This window comes from Podarcis tiliguerta (genome assembly GCF_965153285.1).
Source record: "Podarcis tiliguerta genome assembly, chromosome: 1".
Classification (NCBI taxonomy): domain Eukaryota; kingdom Metazoa; phylum Chordata; class Lepidosauria; order Squamata; family Lacertidae; genus Podarcis; species Podarcis tiliguerta.
Genome location: NC_139534.1, coordinates 50,642,529 through 50,661,058, shown reverse-complemented (window position 1 = coordinate 50,661,058; position 18,530 = coordinate 50,642,529). Strand labels below are relative to the sequence as shown.

The 18,530-nt window shown below is 46.4% G+C and overlaps 1 protein-coding gene across 50 annotated transcripts in view; it reads left to right on the top strand.

Annotated features, from left to right (window-relative positions):
- Positions 1 to 18,530, top strand: part of TNS1 (tensin 1) — a 327,340-nt gene that overhangs the window by 266,895 nt on the left and 41,915 nt on the right. For 18 of the 50 annotated variants that reach the window (XM_083429724.1, XM_083429722.1, XM_083429720.1 and 15 more), the window contains one exon: positions 4,115 to 5,851. In XM_083429724.1, the coding sequence (XP_083285850.1) occupies positions 4,115 to 5,851 (1,737 nt within the window). Of the gene's footprint in view, positions 1 to 4,114; positions 5,852 to 10,634; positions 10,722 to 11,974; positions 12,017 to 18,530 lie in introns of all 50 variants that reach the window. The other 32 variants (XM_083429713.1, XM_083429759.1, XM_083429745.1 and 29 more) reach the window with 3 other exon arrangements.

Below are 18,530 nucleotides of genomic sequence, written 5' to 3'. Positions count from 1 at the left end.
TGACACTCAGGGTGCATTCTGGGATGTTTTCTGGCTGTGTTTGCAATTTAAAAATAATCACTTGAGCTTGGCAGAAGGATATCTTTGAGAGGGTTCTACTGGCACCAATAGGCGGATGCTGGTCCCATTGACCAAATAAAGATACATGTGTCTCCCCCTTTTTCTTTTGTTCCTCTGTTTCCTATTAGTGCCACCTGCCCCATGTGCTTAATACAGCAGCAACACCAAGAGACCTGGACAAATTCACCCATGGCCACAGTTCCATCTTTCTCCACACAAACTAGCTGAGGGAGGTGGTTAGAGATCTGGAGAGCTGGTGTTCCTTCAAGAAAAGTGGGGAGTGGAGTGAACTTTCTCCTCCAGTATTACTTTGTGGCTTCCCCACAAAGTTCACCAGTTGATTTGAGGGCTATGTGTGTGGTTGCCCAGCCCTTGGGAAGAATGTTAGAGCTTCATCCCATCCTTTTTAAAGCGAAGTGGGAGGCATGCCAGCCGATGGGCAACCTGGGCTACAAATAACCATTGTGGGAAAAGGTCAGTTTAGAGAAGCTATGTATGGAGAGCTGCTTCTCAAAAGGGGCCAGAAATTATTTGATAGGCTTGGGTCAACTGGATACATAGAAAACACTGGGAGGTAAGCTAGTATATTTTATGGCTGCAGCTTTGTGAATACACATGTCTGCGTTCTCTGGAAAACAGTTACTTTAAATAAATTTTGGAATGGTGCTGAATGTGTATCTCTACCACTGTCCCATAATTGCTGGTGTGTGAAAGAATGTACATTATGTGCCGCTGCTTCTCTGGGCATATACTGGTTAAGCACAACTGTCTCTGTGTGTATTTCTTGATGGTTACTCTGTGTATACACATATAAAAAGTGTGATTGTTGCTTTTGAGTAGTATTTTATATGCAATTGGTGGTGGTGGTTATTCTGAGTCCATGTCTGTTCCCGTTTGCTGAATATTTGTGTGTGTCCACATGCACTGTTATGCTACACCCACCCACACCCCTATAAACACCCAAGTTTGGTATTCCCTTCTCTCTTTTTGAAGTATTCTACAGCTTTAGTAGCTGAGAAAGAGGGGAGTGAAGTAGGGCTTGTTCTCAGTGAAGACAACACAACTTTACTTGGTTGTCTGCCTTGTGTGATGGTTGGTCTAAACCTATTTTCATTTTCTGCCTGCTGCTTCTGTGTGTTTGTGTTTGTGTGTGCACATGCTTGTGCTTAGGTAGTGTTCTGTAGGAAAGAAATTGGGCTTCCAGCTGGCAGGTTAGAACTTCGAAGCAGTTACGGAAGTGCTTGCTGTTTGCAGATAGGAGCCCTATGACTTCATACTCTTCCATTAGGCCATCTTCCGTTCCTGAAGTCAATCCTTGGCTTATTGCCAGATAGAAGTCACTTTTTCCCCTAAATGAAAGCATTCCATATTGTGGTGCAGCCAGTTCCAGGAAACCTCACAGGAGACCTAAGAAAAAGGCAGAACGTTTCTGTGTGAGAAAGAAAGGATCCTCCAGTATGAGCTGGAACTCACGTTGAAACAATCCTATATCCCAAATTGCTTTGTTTTCTGTGCAATTAAACATTGCCATTTTTTAAAAAATTTTTATGTTTCATGAGCCCACTTCATGCATGCTTAAAATCCCTTCATGGAGCAGTCCTGAAACCTCAGCTGCAAAGAGAAAGTTATGTGTGATCTAATGACACCATATAGTTTTCCATTGATGACTACACAAGCACAAGAGTATAATAAAAATTGTTGTTGTTGTTATGTAATAATGTATTAGATACCATGGTTTTAAGTCATGGCTTCTTAAAACGATTAAAAACAAATAAACAGCATAATCACAGTCATGATAACAGCAGTAAAAGTATTGTAGATCAATAGATCACAGCCAACTATTTTAATGTAAGACTATAAATTGAAGTTTGCCATCTATAAAATCACCTTTTTAAAAGCAGTCCTGAACAAAGACCTTTTTAAGAACCCAGGTGGGGGGGGGGCTCATCATTTATCTGGGGGTGGGTGGGAGAGTAATCCATAGTTGTGGGGCTGCCTCAGCAAAGGTCTCATCTGTTGTACCAGCCAGCCAGCCAGCCTGACCTCCCTTCCTGGTGGGCACATGAACAGAACTTTGGTGGCTGATCTCTAATCCTTGACAGGTTACAGTATAGCTCACAGGTGCTCCTTTGATTTACTTGGTCCCAGATGTTTCAGGAGGACTTTAATGGTCACTATTAGGGCATATAGACAGAGAGTGCAGCTGAGGCAGTGTAGGTGGGTCCTCTGTGCCCACATGAACTGTCACCAGTGTCTTGACTATAATAGTGCAATAGACTATAGACTATACTATAATAGATTGCCCAAAGAAGGTGGGGAAAACCTGTTGCTGCATAATCCCATGACTGAGGAGATCGAATATCTCCTCAAAACATTGCTGCCTTACCTTGCAAACCACCTGCAGCATAAGGTTCATCTCTAGATCTGTCTATACAATTCTTTAGTGCCTGTGATGCTAGTGAAAATTAGATGGACCTTCCACTTGCTTGTTCATTCATTCATTCATTCATTCATCCATTTAACAAGATTTATATACCGCTTAATCCGCGAAACCTCCAAGTGGTTTATACAAAACAGTCTTACGGTGAGCAAAAGTGTAAAATGCTCTCCGCCACAAACATACACATTTCTTAAAAGCATTCCCACTGCTATTCATAGCCATGTTTCTTTTCACTAGTTTGATATCATTTTATTTTATTTTATTAGGTTCTCTTTTCTGAAGTGACCCCACCCAATCAAGCACCACTATTAGTGAGTGCCATGATGTTACAATGCCACATAGCCAACCAGGCTTGCCTAATTCCAACTGAATTCAGAGAGAAGGCAGTGCTTCCTGCATTGCATGACCCTCACTCTTAATGGGCATTTGTGGGGAAGGCAGAACACAGCAACCACTTAAATGGGTATGAAGAGGAAGGTAAATTCCTGCACTTGTGACACTACAAACACTTTTTCTCCCTTTCAAGCTCCCTCTCTCATCACTGAAAGGAGGAGAAGAGGTGCCGCTTATAGATTAAAGTGTTAGTGAGAAGTGCCCCCCTCCATTTTAACTTGGCCCTGGCCTTCAAAACATCTTAATCAAAAGCAGAATGAAACATTAGCAGGAGAGCTCTTTTTATCCCCATCAAGACCATTTGTTTTATTTTGTACTGCAAAGTGAACACAATGCTTTTTTTAGTTGGTGGAATCAGGTTGTTGTTGTTGTTGTTTTGCTGTTTAAAAAAACATTGTTGCTTGAATTAAGGTTAAATGCCAGATGAATTTCCAAGTGTCTGAGCACACACACTTTGGCTACTTTTGCTCTTATGGTAAAGTTCCAAACCTATAAAATGGAAGCTGGTGGTTGGCTTCCCTCTTATGAGAAGGTTGCTTGTTCTGAGCCTTTGGTTGGAGGATCCAGCCTTGGTGCTACGTCAGGGTTATACAACATCAGGGCTGTACAACAGGTGACTCACCAAACCTAACACAACCCATCAGCTGCATATTGGGGCCTGCCTGTGCCTAAAAGCCCCCCCTGGTCATGCAGCAAAAATAGGATTATTGAAGTCCTTTGTCTTGGTGGGTCACAACATGTGCAGACTTGACTAGAGGATCTTCTGGTCTCTGCCTTTTCATGGTGTCCCAACCCCTCTCAACTTGCTTACCTCTTGCTAAAGAGGTTTCATGTATTCTGGGATCAATACAGGTACATTTGCTACAAAACATGCTGTGTTTTGTAATAGCAAGTCAAGAAGAAAATAGCCAGCAAATGTGTTTTACTCCAGTAGCCGCCTGCACTTCTCTGGCTGCGATTAGGTCCTGTGGGAGCAGAACATGGCAGGGGCTGTGCTGCCATCAGAGAGACACACTGGCGTCTCTTGTCTTCAGAGGCCTGGAGGGCACAGGATGTGATAATGCTTGGCAGCTGGTTGGCAGGGTCGCAGTGTCCCTTCTCATTGTAGCTAAATGCAGACGACCAGCCCAGGTATTGTTTATGTCTTAATTGGAACACATAAGCTTTTGCAGCATAACAGCTATTGATTTTCCTGTCTCCCTTCTCTCTTCCTCCATGCAGAGGTTGGTCACACCCAAGGGCCTCTGGATGGCAGCCTTTATGCCAAGGTGAAGAAGAAAGACTCACTCCACGGCAGCACCGGCACCGTCAACACCAACCGCATCACGCTTTCGGCTGCCCCCAACCACATTGAGCACACACTCTCTGTTAGCAGTGATTCGGGCAACTCCACCGCCTCCACCAAGACAGACAAGACTGACGAGCAGGCAGTGCCCACAGTCCCCGGCAGCAGCGGAGGAAGCAACCCTATACTAACCCCAGAGGAGAAGCGGGAGCTTGACAGCTTGCTCAGTGGCTTTGGCTTGGAGAACGAGGCCGCCATGCATAACCACAACCCCAGCGGGGGAGCAGTGGTTTCTTCCACCACCTCAGGCCGCCACATCGTTCCGGCTCAGGTGCATGTCAACGGGGAAGCTGCCAGCTTGGTGGCCGAGAGGGAAACAGACATTCTGGATGACGAGTTGCCCAACCAGGATGGGCACAGCGTGGGGAGCCTGGGCACCCTCTCGTCATTTGATGGCACCACCAACACCAGTGACATGGGCTACCACGAGGCCCCTCGGATGGAGAGCCTCAACTCCTTGCCCAATGGGTCGTCCAACTTCAACGGCATAGATAAGCTGCACAATTCAGAGACGGTGATCAATGGTGGCTACCCCTACAACAACCAGAACACTTTGAGGAGCATGATGGGACGTCACCCCCAGGACCCGTATGGGCACATCCGTCCTTCAGTGTCTGCCCAGGAGAATTTGGCTGACTACTACCAGCATGGCTTCCCCACTCCTGGCTGGTTGCAACCCCAGCCGCCAGCTGCCAGCCAGCAGTACCCTTACGGCTACGATCCAAATGGCATATACCGCTCGCAGTCCTTCCCCACAGCGACTGCTGAGAGCCCCCAGCTGCCCCAGGCACCAGCCCGGAGCACAAGTAGCCGGGAAGCTGTCCAGAGGGGACTTAACTCTTGGCAGCAGCAAAGTGGAGGCAGCAGACCACCTTCCCGCCAACAGGATGGTGCCCGAGACAGTCAAAGTCCCAGTGTTTCCAGTGCAAGCCCTCAGCCCAGCCCTTCACAAGCAGCACCCCCTCAAAGCATCAGCATCCCTGAATTCCCCAGGGTGGCCTCCCAGAAGGAAATAGAGCAGTCCATTGAGGCCCTCAACATGCTCATGCTTGACCTAGACCCTTCTGTCTCCATGATGCACAAGTCCCAGAGTGTCCCGGTGTCTTCCAGAGAAGATAAACCACGCCCGGTGGCTCTCTCAGTATCTGCCCAGCCTGTGACTGGTCCTCAAGTGGTGCAGCCAAAGTCTACCAATCCTTTTGGCCCTATTCCAGGAAGCCCTTCCCACAACTCCATGGGCATCTCTGTGTCCCAGCTGCCTGACCACCAGGCGCCTAAAGCTCATCCCACAAAGCTGTTGCTCCACAACGCTGCAGAGCCAGAGTACCCTGCACAGGATGACCAGGAGGCTTATTTGTCCTATGGCTATCCGAACCAGCAAGCCAGGAGCTATGGCCAGTCTGCAGGAAGCCCTCCTACATCTCCCAGGCCTCATGCAATGGCATATAAGCTCATGGAAGCTCAGCATCCCCTGCTGACGTCACCCCCATCCCCTGGGATGACAATTCAAGCCCAGGTACCAATAAAGAATGCGGAGAACAGTGAGGAACCTTCTCGCCCCACAGAGGAAGAGCCTTTGCATCTTGAAGGTCTGGTGGCCCACAGGGTAGCAGGTAGGAAGCCTTATTCTCTGTTTTCTTATGAGTCAGGGGGTCTTATCCTTAGGGCTCAGAAGTCCCCCCACCCCCACATAATCTTTTAGGGCTGGTAGGAGAAGAATGCTGCTCCAGGGCCCCGGATTGTTTCATGTGGCTTAGTCCAAAATAGAATGGATAAACTGAACTGTTCCCACAGCAGTCCTGAGGGTGGTGTGTTGGGGGAATGCCTGGTAGGAGGGCTCTTGCAACCACACTTGCAAACAACGTGCAAATGCCATAGGATCTATCTATGCCAGGGGTGGGTGGGTTTTTTGTGGGGTAAACATGCCAGTGGTGGGTGGGTTTTTTGGGGGAGGTAAATATGCCAAACTTAGGCATGTTATACCTTTAAAGCACATTTCCCCCCTCAAATAATTCTGTGCACTGAAGGTGGTTAAGAGTTGCTGGGAACTGCAACTCTTTAGTGCAACTGCTACACCTCATTCCAGATTATTTAACAAGAAGCATTTACCCTACTGTGAGGGGTAAACTGGTACCCAGAAATCTTTGGGGGGAAAGAATGTGCTTTAAATATATAGTGTGCAAATAGCCTTAGACACAAAGTATTTGTTAGTGCAAGTCTAGTGTGCAATATAGTCCTTATATAAAGTGTGTCATGCCCACCCTGATTGGCTTGGGGCAGTTTTGTCTCAAGAGAGGAGGGGCCACATGGAGGCCCATTGCAATAATCCAGTCTTGAGGCTACCAATGCCAGGATCAAAATGGTTGTCTTGGTCCAGTAGCGGCCGTAGCTGTCTTACCAATTGAAGCTGGTAAAAGGCACTCCTAGCTGCCAGGGCAATTTGTGCCTCAAGTGACAGCCCTAGATCTCAGCCTCTCTCCCTGTTCCTTCAGAAGGTGCAGGGAGGCTTCCCTTCATCCTCTGCAAGAGAACAATTGTTGCTTTGGGGCAACTTGTCTAGCTTTAGATGCATCTCCCCGAGTCCTGGTGGCTAATGCCAGGTTTCTGCAGAGCTAACTGCAAACCTGCAGCTTGGAACAGATGAAAGCCATCATGCCTGATTTGTAACTTACTGGTATTTGGCATTAAGGCATGGGATGCAACATGCATGGCAGGGTTGGAGATTAGGAATGAATTGCTCAGCAACTGCTGGGGAGACGGCTGTAAACAAGGCAGGGCTCTGACTTGATTTTATGCTCACTGAATGAGCGGCACAAGAGCCTTTAATGATTCTGCTGCGAGATGTTGAGTCAGGAAGGAAATGTCCACCACACCCACAAAAGGGTAATATTCCATAGCCTTTGGCGCTTCTTTCATGCCCTTCCTCTGAAGCCCAGTGCTCTGGCAGTCTTGGGCAGGACTCTGTGTTCTCGGCTACAAGGGAGCTGAAATTTACTCAGAACAAATTATGCACTTTTGCTTAAATGGGTGGGATTCATACAGTTCCTTCTGTGTATGGCTTTTGCAAGATTCAGGGCATTTTGTAGGGGCTCGGACAATAATAAAAGGCAAGAAATGAGGGGAAGGCATGGAATGAAGAGAGCGGAGCAAGTGGAATTAGTCCTGGAAGCCACAGGGGGAGGCATAGGTGGGACACCCAATCATCATTCTTTGGGCCTAGGGGCCCAGTAGACATGATTGATACAGGAATTTCTTGCTTGGAGCGCCTAACACCTTAATATTTTGGGAAAAGTCAACACAGGGAAGGGGGCAATTTAAATTGAGATGATGCCATGGGGAAAATGAGGCAGTTTAACCATTTGCCTTCTCCACACCCACAATTCAAATTAGCCCTCCCCCAAAGTTGTTTTAATCCTCCGAGAGGAAAATATACAGGCTTTTTAAACCTGCGGGTTTTCCTCTTGATACTTAGTAAGCCAAATCCAAATCAGCCCTCCATTCCCCTCTGGTCACTTTTTCAGAAAGAAAAAGGATAGTAGCAGCTCCAATCGTGGAGCTCCCTTGTAACATCTGTTACAAGCAGACATTGCTTGGCTTTTGGGGGGAAACCTTTCTCTAAGACCCTGAGGGATAGAAGCTTGTTATTTGAAAATAATCATAATAATCATAGACATATTTTTCTTTTTAAGCTGAGATTCTAGATTCTATCTCATGCTGTGTATGAGTATAAAGAGCGCACATACACAAATGTCTTTGTCTTGGGAACTTTCAGGCTCTTCTGATGTGTACAGCTGAGTCTCTTTTTTAATGGGTTCTAACTGGTTGTCCCAGAATGGAGTCTTTCCTCCATGTAATTCCCCTGGGCATCCTCACTAATTCTCCACAGGGCACACTGCAGACCGGGTTGCCCAAGCATGAATTATGGGCAGTGATGGGAGAGGGGCAGACTTTGCAAAATGATCAGTCTTTGGGAATGAGGCATTTGGGATTCTTGATAAAAGCAACATACAGTGTTGCTTAAGGACTCTTGTGATGTCTTGTATCCGGTATGCAGCCTCAGCCCTGGCAGCTCCTGGGATTGTAATTACACATAAAAGTTTTTAATTGCAGAGCTCCTCAGAAATGTCCTGGACATAATCCAGCCTGCAATGCCAGGCTCAGCTGCTGGGCTCTGTCCAGTTCAGCTCCTGGACCACAGGCATTAAAAGCATTTGGCCAAAGGGAAATGGCTTGGTTCTGGGATAAGGAGGGCTGGAGGATGGGAAACCAAGCTGGAGGCTGAGTCACTGTGGCATCTTAGGGTGTATACAGAGGTACACATAGCGTGAGGAGCAAACCTGCTATAGAAATGCACTCACCGCATTTTCTTTAGATGTACAATTTTCTTTTCCAGACTGGGCTCAGGGGAAATGAGTTCTTTGTGTCCATAGCAGAAGCTAACTGTTAACAGCTCTGGTTTTCTGGAAGCTGGTGACATCATGTTTCCCATCCTCGCCAAACTAGCTTTTCAGCATTGTGCAAAATTGATTCCTCCTTTACTTATTTGTTTCTAAAATCTACACCTAGTGCTTTACAAGTAATACGAGAAAACAGGAAGACCACTTGAAGTGTAGAGGGGAGCACAAAGCAGACTGATGAATCAGTGTTTGATTTAATGTCCATTTTACTTTGCATTGCAAAGGCAGGGGGCAGCTGGGCTCAACCCGAGGTAAAGCAATAACAGCACACAGCAGTGTGTGAGTTGAACCTCGGAGCCCTGCTGGGTCAGACCAATGAATGGCCCAGCTAGATCAGCATCCTGCTTTCCACAGTGGTCATCCAAATGCTTCTGGGAAGTTCGCAAGCCACTGTATTTGCCATTTACACCAGCATTGAGCTGCCTCCCTCCCCCATGGCCATGCATGCACCCACACACTTCCATCACGTGGAGATGCTGATGCAGATGGAAGAGGACTAGATTTTTACCCCATTGCATTACTACATAGCAACACTCTGGTAGGGAGAGAAAAGGTATGGTGGATGGGCATATGTGAATCAGAACCATGGGAGGAAACTGGTGCAGAATTTCCTGCTTACAGTGGCGTTTTCCAACTCACCTGGTTCCTGATTTGGGGGGACATGGCAGCCTTTCCGAGTGTTGTTATATTGTGGCAACCTTCTACCTGAGCTGCACATGGACCAGTGTATAATCCCAAGGGACACTATGTCCTGAGATCCTGGGGAAAGAATAGCTGCTGCCTGCACTCTAGGTTCACAGTAATAAGTGTCCCATGATCACAGAAGATGGAGCGCAGCAAGAGATCTGGACGGTGCTAGAGAGTGAGGAGGAGGGGAGGGAATGGAACTGGCTAGAACAAGCTGTGAGAGAGGGGTTGAGAGAGTGAGAGCTCAGGGGCCAGCATGTTATTTACAATGCATGCTACTATAAATTGCCTGTTTGTTCCAAGGCGAGTATGTGTGGAATTTCACAGATCATCATCCTCCCTGGTTCTCGCTATCATGAGAACTCAGATTTCCTATGCAGAAGGGTGGGAGCAGCCTGTAATGATTAAGGCAAAAGGCCTCTAGGACACCCTTCCCAGGGAAAGCTCACCACCATCACCACCACCGCCCTCAACTGCTGCAAATCCTGCCTGGCGCAGAGACTCAGGAACCTGAAATGGAAGCTCTGAAACAATTAGCATGAGCCAGCTGAGTCAGAGATGCCTCCACAAGTTGTTTCATTACCGTTTGTGTGTTTTGTTTACCCACTCTTGGAAATCCCTGTCCAAGCGGCAAGACAGGGGTGTTCCAGGGCTGCCAGCTACATCTGTGCCCTGGTGCTGTGCAGGTGCCTCGGTAGGAGGGCCGGAGTGGTTCTGCCGGTGCCTCCCACATTCTTGCAATATTTCAATTTCTACAGTCATTATCCTGCTGATTCTGCACATTAGATGAAGGAATGTTTCCTCCAGTTTCCCGACTGATAACTGAATTCCAGAAACAGTATACAGGGTAGATATGATTCTCATATGATTTTCTAGCTCCTCTTGAATCCAAAGAAAACCAGGGAACTACATGGGATTTATTACCCCACAAAACATACTCCTGAGGTCAACCTTATTCACCCAAGATCTCATGAAGAGGCTGGTAATTGACTTGGTTCAATGGTATCTCGTATTCTGATGTTGACCCAGCTTCACCCCAGATCACATTGTATTCAAGCCTGGGGTGTATTTCCAACTAATATTTTTTCTTGTATTTTCCCTCCCCTTTCTCCTTTGTCTGTTTGTGATGTTTGTTCTGCCTCTGACTACACACTCTCTTTCTCACTCTCCGTGATGGATTTTGTTTCATCCTTGGTTGACCTTCTCCTGCTGCTCTATTCCTACCCACCCTACCTCCGTCTCCCCCTGTCAGAATACAACGCCAAACTCCGGGACATCCGGAAGAGCATGAAAAGCCCCCATCCTCCTCTTCACCGACAGCGATCCTTCTCCTTTTCTGGTTTGTTCTGTTGCTGCTTCTCCTCCTTTCTCTTCAGCCTCCCCTGCCGTGGATCTCCCGCATGGTTGCTGTTTCCCTTGCTGTTGCATGGACACCAGGACAGAGAGCTGGGGTGGCTGTTGAGAGTCCATTCCAAAATGGCACCAGAAAAAACCAAAATGGCGCCAGAGTAAGGTTGTCTCCTAATTTGTGTGGGGAAAGGCAAGAAAACATGATTTCCTGCTTCCCACCCACATTAGAGATTACCTCCAATGCTGCCAGGTCCTTTCCTCACATGTGACAGCTGTGCATTCCCATTGGATAAAAAAATGTGTCTGTTAGGAATTCTGGGAAGGATCTGACCTGGTTTTGGGGCCTGTCAGGTTTGGACTCTACAGCCTTGCTCTAACTCCGAAAGCTCCTTATTTATTTATCTTTTAATCATTGGTTGTGCTTCCTCCTCCTTTTCCCTTGCAGTGTGTGGATTCATTTGCTACGTGTGGTGCTCATCTGTGGTATAACCAGAAGTCACTTGCAAAAGGATTGGGGGAGGGGGCTTGTTTATCTCAGTGGCCACCACACTCACCGCTGCTTTGTTGTTGGTGCTATGTCAGGTGTCTCCATAACATCAAGGGGAGGTTTTTGCATGGGTGGAAGTTGGGGCAGAAAGGAAGGCCAGAATCCAGGAATGGGATGATCACTCACTGTAGTGCTTGGCCAGCACACCAAGGTTTATTTAGGGGCTATGTGTGTTGTACAGGCATCGCTGGGGTGTTTTACTTCAGATCTTTCTGCTGTGGCTGGCGCTATTGACTGGAACCAGGAGAGGGGCTTCTAGCATGGCTAGCAGAAGGGGTGAAGTGTGTGTGTGTAAATTCTTGGAATCTTACTCAGCAGGTTGCTCTGGAGAAAGGAGCCTTTTGATGGATTTCAAACACGTGGTTGTTCCAAAGCATCTCTCTTGCATGTTTGGTATTTATGGAACATGAGCTCTTGGAGCCAGAAGAGGAGAGACGAGTTTTCACCGGAACCTCATATTCAGCAAGGGCTCCTGGGTGCTTGTTTTGTTTGTTTTCTGATCTCTTTCATTGGTGCAGGTAGCCTCAGTATATCAGAGTTAACAGCCATTTCCACAGTGGCCTTAGGACTACTTCTGAAATCATTGCAGATGTGTGACATCTCTATACCCCTGCAAAAAAAGTATGGGTTGCCATTCCAACAGAAGATGCTGTTTTTTTTTTATTATTCTATGTGTTTCATTTGCCCCAATACAGGATACTTGGCTCTTCTGAATCCACCCACCTCTCTCCCTACAGGTTTGGAATTTGTACTCCTGTTAAATTTCACAGTGCTTTAGTTGACTTGGTCACTGCCTTTTGCCACCCCCCACCCTGGCCCCCAAGAAAATATCCCATAGACATTGCCTCTAGCTCTCACACTGCTTCAGGATTAATGCAGCAGCATGGTGTATGCTTGATATCCTGTCACTCTGGCTTATAGTCCCCCCTTGAAACGGTGACCTGTGGTCTATGCATACAATGCCCAAATTCTAATGGAATGTCACATTCAAAAGAGAGCAGCGTAGAAGGATGGACTCCTGTGCACACATTCACTGCTTTGGGGTTGCATGGGATCTCATGCTCACTTGCTTTATATAATGTTCCTACAGGAACGTAAAGTTGAAAGAGGTATTTATTTCTTTAGTTTAAATGAGAGAACTTACTAATATTGTTGGGGAGTTCCTAGAGACATGCTCTGGGCTGTCCTTGTAATAGGCCCAGATGACATTCCACAAGTCCATTCTGATAAACCATGGTTTATTGCATTGAGAGCAAGCTGTGTGTTCTTACACTCCCTTCTCTCCTCCCTTCTTCTGTCCTCATGCACCCAACTTCAGTGCTTCTACCCTGGCTTGTCACTTTTCTGTGACATCAGAACCAGTTTTGTCTGCAGATGTTAAACTGAAGATATCACGGGAAACTGTGGAGTGTGAGGCCACGCAGCTCATTCTCAAGCCAATAAACAATGGTTTACCAGGCCAAGATTGCTATCTCTGAACTTAGGCTATAAAGTTCCTCTGGATGTTAATCTATTAATAAGAAACCAGACTCTAAACTATTTTAATGAAAGAATGTTTCCTATGTGCACAAGAGTGGGCTTGTGAATTAAACCTCTGTGTTCTCATTTCTTGTGAATAATCTTTCAGTTTGAGAGTGGAGGAGTTGCTGTTGGAATATTCCTTTGGCATCTCCTCCAAAATGCCAGAGGAAGTTTTGATACAAGTATTGCCCACACAAAAGGAAAGATACAAATTGAAAAATAAAATATGCTGTCTGAATCCTTGCAGAGTCAAGTAATATAACATAAGATTCACTCAGTCATTGTTATTAGCCATGGTACAACTACCTGGAAATGTCTAGAGGCAGCCTATGGCTGAATACCAGTTGTTAGGGGACCAAGAGTAGGGGAGAGCTGCTACCTTCATGTCCTACCTGGTGGCTTCCCAAAAGCACCAGCCTGACTCCTATTGCAAACAATCAGTTAGATGGACCCTTGGCTAATGTAGCAGTGCTTTTCTTATGTACTATTGTGCATCAACCGACTATGCTTTCTTTGCAGTAGAATGGTAAAAAGAAAGTAAGGTATGGTTTTCCCCAGGCCATTGGGTGTAATAGTGTGCAGAATGCTTAATTAAGCAGCAGCAGAAAGAACTTGCCATGCATTCAGAAAGCAAAGCTATGAATTTACTTGCATTTACATGTCTATAAATGCATATATGAGTGTCTGCTGCTCAGATGTTGTTGGACTGCAACCTCAGTCATTCCTGACCTTTGCCATGCTGGCTGGAGCTGATGGGAGCTGTTGTCCAACAATACCTGGAAGGCTAGTCTGAGTGGCAGCAGCTATCCAGGGACTGAAGGAGCCTTTCCCATAACTCCCAACCTTATCCTTTTTAAAATGGATATGCCTCAGATTGAACCTGGAATCATCCACATGCAAATCACATCCTTTAACTGCTGAGCTAGGGTCCATTGCTTTCAGTAATTTTCCACCTGCCCAGTTTAATTCTAGTGTCAGACCTGAGTGTAGTACATCAAGTGGGAAAACACTGTGAGGCAGAGACACAGAAGAGGGGAGATGCTTCAGCTCCCCTGCCCTCCCCTCCACTTCATATGAATAATAGATCCTTTCTCCCTAGAGTTGTAGGTGAACAGTGCAGGTAGGTAAACAGTGCTGGCATGCCTAGCTTGGCTCCGGTAGGAAGGGTTTTCCAGTGCCATCTTGATGAGTCACCTTGAAGCTGTCCTCTGATCCAAAGTTTCATGATGACACTTGCTTGTTGCTGGATTCCATTAATGCTGGGAAGGAACTAATCCTCCCCTATGTGGCTGAAGAACTTGGCTGCAGGTTACAGAAGATGGTAGCCTCACTCTAGGGAAGGGACACTCTGTATCTTCTCAGCTTAGAGTTTTGCTAGTAAATATAGCACAGGAGGAGGAGAGTGCCAGAGAGATAATTTTGTTGAGCGGCGCTGTTGCTAGTGCCCAGCTTTTCCTGCTCCTCAGCCATTCCTTGGAGCCTGGTCACCCTGAGCCAAGGTGTCACCACTCTTGGCTCTGAAAACACTGGTCTCCTTCTTCCTCCCCTCCCTCTGTCTGCTTTAAAGAGAAGAAGGAAATAAGGCTTATAATAAAAAGGCCAGAGGAAGTGGAGGGTTTCTAAAGTTTGGTGCAAAGGTTTTGAAGCCTAGGGCAGGAGACATTTGAATTGTGCGTGCAGCAGCAATACAGAGGGAACTATGGCAGCCATTCTCTGGGTGTGGGAGTTATATGGAATGCCTTGAATCAGAGGGCAATGACTTCTTTCTCTGCGCACATTAGCAGTATCAGTCTGAGTTTTGCCCACATTGCAATTGGCACTGACCTTTGCCCGTATCTCACTGCTTCCCAATGAGTTTCCCACTCAAGCATCCAGCAAGGCTGTTGCTTTTTTGCTCTCTTCCCCTCCTTCCCCTTTCTGTGTGCCATGCTCCTTTCGCTTCTCAGCGAACAGACTCGTGCCTTTCCTCAAGGTCTCCTGGTACTGACAGCTGGCATCTTGCTTGTATGTTGTGCTCATTGTGTTCGGGATAAAACTTAAAAGTTGCAAAGGGCTTGTGTTGGCCTTCAGGCTTATGCCAGCAACTGCAAGAAACTATGATTCAATAGGGATTAAGGGTTTTAGAAAGGAAGCCGACTTCTATGCATCTCCTGCATGTTGATGCCAAAGGATGGGAGTATGAACAGAAGGGGGTATTATCCCCGAAAATGCATTATCCCCAGCTTCAAACATTCAAGGAAGTTCAAGGAAGACAACACAGTGTGGTGATAACTGGAACCACCCACTTCCACTCCCAGAGGCCTGATAGATCTAGATCCAGATGCTGCTCACCGGATCCCTTCCACTTCTGCGATTCTATAGGAGAAATATTGTGCCTCTCCAGTGACAAGGCTGCAGGAAGAGATAATATACACACTTTGCATATATTAGTTCACTGAAATGAGGATGATCTTGAAACTTAGCTGCTGAAGCTTAACTTGAAAAAATCACTGAAATATTTTTGGGTTTAAAACCAGACGGGTAACAGTCCTTGCAGAAAGGGATTTGTCTCCCTTAGAGGCACTACCTGGTTTGAGGTGGGGGGGGGGGGCTCTGGGCACTCCCACCTTTCTCCCTCCCTGGTGCTCTGCCTTGACTTCTTTTACTTTTTGTTGTCATGGTTGCCTTGGTGGCAGCCGTACATTTCTCCCTCCCTGAGTGGCTGGATAGGTAGGAGGCAGATGAGGACAAAGTTGTTGGCTAGCACATGCTAGAAAGTGGTTCTGCACCAGGCAATTACTCTAAGGCTTAAACTGCCCACCATTTTTTTTTAAAGTACTAACCCCAGGGTGAGAGTGACAGTGAGCTTTTCCAGCCAGAGGCCAGCTTCATGGTCATAGGGCCAATGAGAACATCCCTGTAGCAAGAGGATGAGCCAAGTCCCCTTCGCCTACTAACCTTGCTGCTCTCATTGGTCCTGCACCCCCAAAGGGGTGGCTCCCTGCCACTACTGTCCTGGGTTTAGCAATTGTTAAAATCAAAATGGTGGGCTGCTGGAGCCTTGTCTGTCTGTGCAGCCATTCACTTCCTATCTTGGGGGGAGTCTTTTGGAATGCTTGGGGGCCAGTGAGCTGTGCAGTGGTGCAGTCTCTGGACTTGAACCTCTGGACGTGAACCTGTTAGTTCAGCCCTAGCACCACTTGTCCCTGTTTTTACACACACACAAAATGCTGCTGCTTTACTTTAAAGAGTTTTGTGTGGTGCTGCTTGAGCTCACTGCTCCTTTCATCAATGGATTTTCCTTAGTTCCGGATGTTGTATTGTGGTTGCTTCTGTTGCCATGGATTCTGGCTCCCTCCTCTTTCTCCTCCCAAGTGGGTTTCTGTTTTGGCAATCTCAGAACGCTGCCCAAAATCTGTGCATTCCTGTTCTTTCCCTCCTTTAAAGAAAAAGAAAAGAAACTTCCCTTTTCTTTCAGCTGTGTGAAAAGCAAGGCTCTCTGCAGCTGAGAAAATGGCATAGCTGTTACTAATCAGGGAGAGATCCAGATTAGCCAAGGGACTCAAAAGCAGCCCCAAAGCCCCATGAATTTTAGAAACTTTTTAAGGACATCTCCCCAGGACCAGTGCCTTAAAAAATAAATTAAAAATCATTCAGATGTGTTTGTGGGGTGGATACAGGAAGGAGGGAATTCATTCATTGCTGCTTATATAAAAGAAGTGGGCTCTTTTCCCTAGTTGGGGTTTGATTGTGCGGACATGTAGTGTCTCCGAAGCTTACATCTGCAAATCTTAAGTAAATGAGGTGGAGCGAGCTTACCCCATTTAGTGAACGAGACCCCTCCCTCTGGCAGGTTTCTTTAAGGAAAAGAAGAAAGAAAGAATGAAGTCCAGGCACTGCAACAAACACATCATTATACAGCTTCACAACTGAGGAGAGTTTGGTGTCTCTCGCTTGCTCTGACCGCCTCTGTTCCTTGGCACTGCTGTTTCGTTTCACAGCTGCAGGGCACCATTTGAAATGTTGCAGGTGCTGTTCCCAGCTACAAAGTTTTCATGTTAACAAAATCCATTGTTGCAGATGACTTTCAGGATTTCATTGTTATGCATCAGTTGAAATCAGAGACTCAGGTTGACATCAGGGCACATCTGCACCGCTAGACATCTTAAGGTGTTTATCTGTACCACAGACTTCAATCTCAGTTTGGAGCAGGCTCACCTAAAACAAACTAATTTGGATTTGATTAGAACAGGCCCAAGCTGATCTCATTCTTAGCTATAGCCCAGTCACAGTTCTGAGTCTTCTTGCAGTCCCAGTGATGTCATTGGTAGGGATGGGAAAGAAATTTGATTCAGTTCACAATTTTCAAAACAATGCACAAAGCGAAACACAAACGTATTTTGAAATCTGCACTTCTCTGAATTTTGCAGTGTGCTTCTCCTGCCAAGTAATGTGTACAAAAATGCACATACTAATGCAAAGTGTGCATATAAGTGCATATATTAGTGGAAAGTAACATACGGAATGCATAATTTCAGGATAAATTGCTTTACCAAAAAAAAAAAAGTGTGTAAGAGGAGAAATTCACCCTAAAGTGCTGATGAATCTACATGAGGACTTAAATAATAATAATAATCACAAATTGGCATGGAAAGGTGGAGAACTTGATGTCAAGCCTGGATAAATGAGAAACTGAGAGGAAGCAAAATTGGCAGATTTGCCCATCCCTAATCATTGGGAACTCAGTGAAGCCTGAAGATCTCCCAACGAGCCCCCCCCCCGTTGTTGCAGTAACCACTGCAGCAACCTTGAATAGGCTTTAAAAGGTTGCAGCAACAATTACCTGAGCTTTGCTTGGGCTTCTCAGTAACAGAACTACATTTCCCAGGTGTCTTGGCACCCCCAATGCTGCTGCCGTGCTCCAGGGCCCAATAATGGCTGCAGCAGCAAGTCTTCTCTATGCTGCTGCTAACAAGTAAGTTTCAGCAGGAAAGGGGAGAGGCCTATAGTGGTGGCAGCCAGAGCAAAGCTCATTGTAGGCCAAGCCCAAAGTGTGGAAATGTTTGCGATTAGTTCAGAAGTTCCAAATTAGGGAAGTTTGCACTCTGAACCTTCCGTTCCAATTTTTGGCAGCATCACATTCATAAACAAGTTTAATAGTCTAGGGATGGGTGTGTGTGTGTGTGTGTGCGCACCCTACAGACCAGTAAGAGAAATTTATCAGCACCCATATCAATCAACATTTCCCATAATTAATCCAGGGAGTGTATACTGTTAGGGGGAATAAGAGCCAATTAAATTATTATTTATTGTTACATTTATACCCTACCTTTCTTCCCAGGAGCTCAGGGTATCATACATGGTTCTCCTCCTAATTTACAACAACCCTGTGAGGTAGGTTAGGCTGAGAAACTGCCACTCACCCACCAAGCCTCAAGGCTAAGTGGAGATTTGAACCCTGGTCTCCCAGGTTCTAGCCCAGTGCTCTAACCACTGCACCACACACAAAGCATGTATCTTCAGAGACTTGAACTTTCCTCTCTGTTGCCTTAGATTGACTCTGAAAGTTGAAGAGGACAAGAATAGCAAGCAGCTTTCAATTTCTTTTCTGGGCTACGTTAGCCAGTGGCCTTCCTTTCCCCTTCAGTGTGTGGCTTTGCTCAGTTGCTTGAGTCTCCTGGATCTATCCCCGCCCCCAGCACACACACCCTGCTTCTGGCTCAGTGCGGTATAGAAAGGATGGTATACAAG